The following is a 7489-nucleotide window of genomic DNA, read 5'->3' as shown; positions in this document are numbered from 1 at the left end:
TAACATTTCAACAGTGAATACACAAAACAGACTAATGAATTCGACATTAAACATTTCAAATCGCAAAAACTCAAAGTGTACGTCTAGTGTAACAAAAGTTCCTACATCTGTTTGCAGTTATCCCCACAATATCAGTACGAAGCGTTCATATAGCTCTTCAAACTCTGATAATCCTCCCAAACCAGAAATAGACGAACAATTATTGGCGAAATTAGAAACCAATATGTTTATCCAGTATACGTGTGCTATTTGTAAAACGCGGAGTTCTGAGACGTTTTCTAAATTAGCGTACACTAAAGGCGTGGTGATAGTCACTTGTCAAACTTGTCAAAATAATCACCTTATTGCTGATAATCTAGGCTGGTTTGACAAAGATAATCCCAAGTAAGTTACCTCCCCTTTTCTGGGGAGAAATACAGACTTTTATGTTGCTTGAGTTTGATTTCGTTTTGAAAAGTATTGAAAATCTATCCAAAATGCTCTTTAGACAATTTCTTTTGAAGCATTGATTAGATTATAGGTGAGCATCTTTCATTTTTCAGCCTTCAACAATATGTAGGGTCATGAAAATTTTGGGCAAGCCTGTAGTATTTTTGGGTCCTTTGACATAACACATACGAGTCCCTTACTTAAAACAATTTTATTCTCTGCTAATAAATGAATTTCAGGAATATTGAAGATATTTTAGCAGGAAAAGGTGAGAAAGTGAGAAGAATTGAAAGTGTTATTAATAAAGATAATGTAGAAATGGTTCCTGATACTGAAAATGAGACGTAATAAATGAAATTGTACATTGTATGTTATAAACTGTGATCTAAGACTTCCGTGTGAAAATTAACACCAATGTAGCAAATGAAATGAAGTTTTACATCCTATGTATAGAATTTATCAAGCTATGTTTCAGCCTTTCCAGCATGTTGCCTGGATATGGGTACTGTAGCTATATTACAGTTCCAATGAATTGACGTAATTAAATTTTAAGAAAAAAATGTTGTTTAGTTCAATTGATTATTGTCTAATGACTTTCTAGAATAAATTTACAAGCTTTGCGACATGTTGCCTGGACACAGGGGTTTTCGCCTCGACAGTTTGCCCTTAAACACAATATATTACAGTTCGCCATTTGTCACCAAACATGGCCATCAACTGTAATCTACCTCTGATAGATTTTTTTGAAAGTTGTCAACTGGTCAAAATATCTTATCAGACGCTGGAATAGAGGGAGATGTTTCGGACTATGGTCAGCTGTGAAAGATGGATTACATCCGTTGTGAAATGTCACCGTTTACAGCTTTTATAGAAATATATAATTATTTAATTATGTAAATAAAATACGGAAAATGTCGACAACCTTTACAGACACTTCATCGTGCGTTGGCTTTGTTTAAGCTGGGACCTCTTCCTTTTTTTCGAATAACAAATATCCTGAGATAATGATTCATACACATAGCAGAGATGGAACATTTGTGACGCATTTAGTCCCAGAATTAATCACAAACACTACTGTGTTCCTTGTAAAAAAAAAATTGATGCTCATTCGTTAAGCTACAAATTACATTAACACAAACTAGCATAACTACGTGGCAGGTCCTCTTTTTATTCCAAAATTTTATATTAAAATTGAATTAAGTTTAATGTATTTTATTTTTACAAGATATGAAATAAAAGTTTTTTTATTTAATGCAAATCGATAAAATCTTTGTTCTTAAGGCAAAACCTGAAATTAATGCAGCCGCTCTTTAATCTTACAATTCTTTGTCTCTTGTCAATGAAAGCGTCAACATAATTTACCAGTACTTGATATTTGATAAAACACGTGAAATAGAATAGAATTATGACGACTACTTGACTGATTATTGAGTTAAATTCTAACATTGTACACCCTTTTCTAGTTATACATTAATAAATGACTGTATTTTTTATATTAATCAGGTCAAAATCGTGTTTTAGGTTGGAAGGCCTATACATTGCTTCCGGTTTACTTTCGATTTCTTTAATGATTGGGACAAATCGATTTTATAGAGTTGAAATAGAGTAAGCTTGAATTGTTTTCTGGTCTCCTGGTTAATTTATTTTTATTTTTACGAATTTACTTTATGCTTTACTTTTATAATTGTATCATCCATTAACTTCAATTTGCAATTTTTGAGGGTAGAATGTAGCTTAATCGGTTAGAGTGCTTTGAGTGACATGACGTCATTTGCTTAATTACGTCGTCATTTGTAGACATGTAACAAATTCAGCTTCACGTAATCTGCCGAGTGTTACCGAATGCTAGCTTTACAAATACATCGCCAACTTTTGGTAGTTTCCATGCATAGAGCCAATCGGCAGGCCTCAGTTTCCGTAAAGCCGAATCTTTTGCAGAGAGGAAGAGGAACTTTCAAGGTAAGGACCGTTTGAAAAAGTGCGACAGCAAACTTGAACATATAAGAATTGCGGTCGTTTTCCCATTAATGAAATGCATTATAGCATTATTCACCTTTACAAAGTGTTTGAAACAATAAATAATAACAACATTAGCTAAAAGTATCAAATTATCCAACAACATAGATTTACAATTTTCATTTATCATTTTTTGTCTGGCGCTTAAAGCCTAAAAAGCAAAGCAAACAATCAGTCTATTGTCTGATATATATCTAGTTACTGTGTTATTTTATTGCATGCATTAATCATCGATTTGTCCTGAGGGTGGTATTAGCATCCTGCTGGGCGAATTAAAAATGTCGCAAGTCTTCCTCCCGTTTCACAAAAATCTTGGAATCAATTTTGTCATAAGTTTGGTATTTCTAATTTTAAAATTCATACTAACGACAAAATCTTGTCGTAAGATTTTTTTAGAAACGGGACATAAATTCTCTACATTCTCTAAGGGGACGATCAAGTATTTTTGTTAATGTGAACTGTGAGGTTTGACCAAGGATCAGCTGGTAGACAGGATCCTCGTGAACCAAAGTTGTTATTCTTATAAAATCAATACTAAGAGATTTGATCAAGGACCAGCTGGTAGACAGGATCCTTGAGAACCTAAGTTGTCATTCTTATAAAAATTAATACTAAGAGATTTGATCAAGGATCAGCTGGTAGACAGGATCCTCGTGAACCAAAGTTGTTATTCTTATAAAATCAATACTAAGAGATTTGATCAAGGACTAGCTGGTAGACAGGATCCTCGTGAACCCAAGTTGTCATTCTTATAAAATCAATACTAAGAGATTTTATGGCATGGTGTGATTACAATTCTATGGCAGGAAGTTTGCGATTTTTGTTTTTCAGGAACAGATCAATCAGCTCATCAGCATCAATCGTATGCACGATATCGGCATTCATCAAACAATTTAGTCGATTCTCACACATCACACTCCTAGTAAGACAAATAAGAAATTTATTAACTGTTTGATATTTTTCACAAAATTTGCCACGGGCCGAATTTTCCATGGGCCGAAAAGCAGCTGCCTAGTTTGCCAATAGGTTAATCCGCCTCTGGAAGGTGATCTCGGAGCTGGTAAAGGTCCAGTTGAGTCATCTTGTTTATATTTACCAACGCTTCAGAACGTGCATAAATACATTGACCGATTTACCAATGCATTATCTAAAGCCATTACAAGTTCAATAAAGAAATATTAACATGGTCCTATGGATTGGCCTCTGTTGACATTGAATTGTTACTGCATGTATAATTTGGATGTAAAACTCGTTGATTCAGTCAGCTAGAAAATGTTTTAATGCTCAAACTATTACGTGGTTCGAATTTAAACCAATAAAAATCACTAACCATATTTTGTCATCGTCCATTCCATGGGGGATTCCCTTGAAACATTCGGTGTGTGTAAATTGCCACATACCGACTTTAACATCAATTTTATGTTAGCCTAGTCAGTTTATGTTATTGTCATTTTCCCATCGTTTTTGCGTTCTAAAAACGTTAAATGGTGAAAGGGGTGTTCTGAATGCATAAGCATCCCTAATCAGTGTGTCACTGTATGATGTAAAAGCGAGCAGGACATTATTTGGCTTCAAAAAATTACTTTTTTACTTGCATTTATTCTTAGCGCTTTTAATGATTTCGGATTCTTTTGCCGGAGGGTGTGAGCAGATTTTTGCACATATCGACTCTAGTGTCGAGTTGCCGAGTGTCTGGTAAATTTGGACTACAATGTCGTCACGTGATACACGCCCGTGTTCGTCCGTCGAGGTCGCGCGAGCATTCAAAACAACATGGCCGGTGTTGGAGAATTTAGCTAGTTTTGGTTGGAATTCGTTTATAATGGTCAAGGCCAAGTAATGGATAGTTCCCACTTAAGTTTTATGTAAGTTTTTTTTTACATTTCATCTTGAATTAAACGAATAACAACAAGCACACTGATTTCTATCAGGGAAAACACTGCTCAGAGAGTACGCTCTTGTCACTCTTGATCTTGAGAGTTTTTACGTCCGATTTCCGCGTTAGTTGTACCACATTCGTTGAAAATGTACTCCCGGTTATTTCGCGATTCTGTCGATAGCCGTTTTTCTTCTACTGTTATGTTTAATTTCGAGATGTCAAGAAGTTGAACGTAAACAAGAAGCCTTCGACGGTGAAAGGGACAGGAGCCAACAGAGTAAGTAGTTTGGATAATTATGCTCTCGGGTGATAGTGATATCCCCGTCCCCAAGCTAGACTACATAAAGGGGTTACATTAATTATAGATAACTTCCCGAACCCCCTAGCCCATTATGGACGTCATTTCTCAGGTCTTTTAGTTAGTTTATTTTAGCATAACGTAACTAAGTCTAAAATATGAATATAATTAAAAGCCATAAAAGGATAGCAACAATGTCAATATGTCAAATATTAGTGTGTTAAGGGTAGTTGGCAAATCACAGACACCATTGTAGATCGTTTGTCACAAAGTGTAGCAGGACTGAAAAATTCTGATCAAATTTTCGCATGCGAGGCTAATAATTCTTTAAAAGCTATAATTCGATAAAATGCCATAATAATTGATTCGATTTGCTGGAAGAATTAAGTGGCTGAAAAGGTGAAATGAGCGTTGAGAGGCCCCAGGGGAGGAGTGAATGCGCGTTTGAGGAGCCCGGGGGGACGGGTAAACTTTCAGAATGGTAATTTTATTGGTTCTAGTTATACGTATTGAAACAACTGTGAATGTATTACAATTAAATGTAATATCTCGTGATTTTTTATGTCTATCTTGGCAAAATTTCCCCTCTTGAACACCGCATGGCGTTGCTCACCTTCGATAGCCCAATCTTAATGAGAAGAGACCCATTTTCAGAACATTCCTTTACATGTGACTGTACTGTACTGCCTTATTGGTGTAAGACGACTGATCTCCTTGTATAAGGAAAGTCGAAGGACAACCATTATAATTCGTCAATATTCAAAATAACAGGCGTAAACTTCCATTGACTTACATGTAACGCATGAGAGTAGGGTGAACGAATTCCCTATGGAAGGAAGACAAGTCTTGGCCAATGAAGCAAGTAATGAATACGCCCGAAGCCTGTCACGAGATCAAATTAGATGTCAACTAGGAAACCCGCTAAATTATTTCATAATTATCTCTGAATAGCAATGGAGATCGAGCGCGTACTTGTTATTTACATTTTCTTTTTTCCATGGCTAAGATATGAATATTGAGGGGTGTAGATAGGGTACAGTTTTTGTACTAAGGACGGGGATACCCCCCCCCCCCCCTGCCCCCAATATTTTACATAGTGAAAGAATAGCCTGTGGACCCCTTAGAAAATTGTTTGGCACCTAGGAACACCACTGGGGGATACAGTGATAAGGACACTTGCCACTTTTCATCAATTTTATCGTTGCCTTTTACAGTTTTATATAAATTCTACCTATTTTTTGCCAAAGATGGTTACATAAATACAGATAATAGGCCAACTTTTGAAGGATAATGCCCACTCATTGTATGTAAACGGTTTATATATAAGTTTTTCTGAATTGTTGATCGTATCAAAGACAGAGAGGCGCGGTCTGCATTCCACACTTGATGTAAACAGTTTTTATTTTTGTATATTTTTAACGAAGATAATTGAAGTCACTTCTATAGTCTGATCATTCAGTTAGCAGCTTTTTTTTATTTCTTTTTTTTTTTTTGAATTATTTTGTTAGCAGCTGATACACTGATTATCCCACATACTGGAATTGACCTACATGCCAAGAGGCTGGGATAATCATAGCTAAATTGGGCGTGGCCTTGGAGATAAGAAAAGGCGGAGGCCATTAGGTATCTGACCACATTTTAACATGAATTTGATAAAAATTCTCAAAGATCACGTATTGTTATCAGGGAACAAGTGAATCGTTTTTACACCACTTGAGAAACGGCATTCACATAATGGTATTTTTATGCTCCAGTGAGTGGCTGGATGTTCCTATCTTTGGAACCAGCACCCAGCCCCCGTGCGGCATTAATTTCAACACAGATTTTCAAAACTACTGTGGGCTGTGAACGTCGAAGATCGACAGTTGGCAATCGAAAAAGACAATGCTACTGCCGCTGTCCTGGCAAATTTACCTCATTGCACACTGCATGGCGTTGTCATTAGCCCATTAGGTGCAGAACAGTTTGACATAAACTTAATTCATATCAAAGCTATACTCGGCACTTAGCATGGGGATTTGACTTTGACTTTCTTGTCAAGGTATAAAACGCAGATCGAAATAGCTTGAAATTGTGAAGACATTGAGTTTCCTGCGGATATCTAAAATATGTTTTGCAATCAGTTGTTCAATACTGGTGCTAATGATTCTATGAGTTTATTTATCTAAGGTGCCCTTCCTTTGTGTTGTTTGTCACAGGTAAACGGGGCTTCAATTTTTTTACATGTAGGCCTACTCCTTTTAAAAACGAGTTTCCTTAATTTTTAGGGTCAAATTAAGTAAACTTTTTGATTAATTGGTGTTTCTGATGAATTATCGTGTATTCTTAATCATATCATTATGTTCTTATTGCATATAATAAAGAGTTTAAACCCATCATAAATGTCCATGTAAGTACAGTCTGGATAAACAAAAAGAATTCTGCTGATTATTCTCTTCTAATATGAATTATTTATTGACATGTTTGACAAACTGGTATTTTTCCAAGTCATTAAAAAACCCCTTCTTTCTATTCATATGATTATGAAAATATAATTATAAATGAAAATAAGGAAAACCATTTGTTTGCTTCATTTGCTTTGTATTTGCTTAGAATAGGTTAATGCCACTCGTTGCACACTGTAAGTTGTCCGTCCATCAGATGCAGAAAAGGGCTAAATCTCCACTTTGTGCACTGCTTCGTGTTGTCAGTCTCCATTTGCCCGATCAGGTGTAGGTAGGCTAGTTGGTGGGAACGACTCTATAAGCAACGGAAGTCGTAGGCCTAAGCCCATTATGTCATGCGTACAAGACTTCTCCTAATATGTATGTCTTTACAAATCAAATAAGAGTTTTGGTAAAGAATATCTTAAATAATTGTCATCGTGT

General features: G+C 35.8%; 1 protein-coding gene across 1 annotated transcript; it reads left to right on the top strand.

Annotated features, from left to right (window-relative positions):
• Positions 1 to 223: 223 nt before the first annotated feature.
• LOTGIDRAFT_140355 (hypothetical protein) lies at positions 224 to 777 on the top strand (the record flags this gene model as incomplete). The annotated part of the gene is made up of 2 exons (XM_009050205.1): positions 224 to 384; positions 669 to 777. 2 exons carry the CDS (start codon positions 224 to 226, stop codon positions 775 to 777), a joined length of 270 nt encoding a protein of 89 aa, XP_009048453.1.
• Positions 778 to 7489: the final 6712 nt, after the last annotated feature.

Source organism: Lottia gigantea (assembly GCF_000327385.1).
Source record: "Lottia gigantea unplaced genomic scaffold LOTGIsca_146, whole genome shotgun sequence".
Classification (NCBI taxonomy): Eukaryota; Metazoa; Mollusca; class Gastropoda; family Lottiidae; genus Lottia; species Lottia gigantea.
The sequence above is the reverse complement of the archived record's forward strand: the minus strand, read 5'-3'. Positions and strand labels throughout refer to the sequence as shown.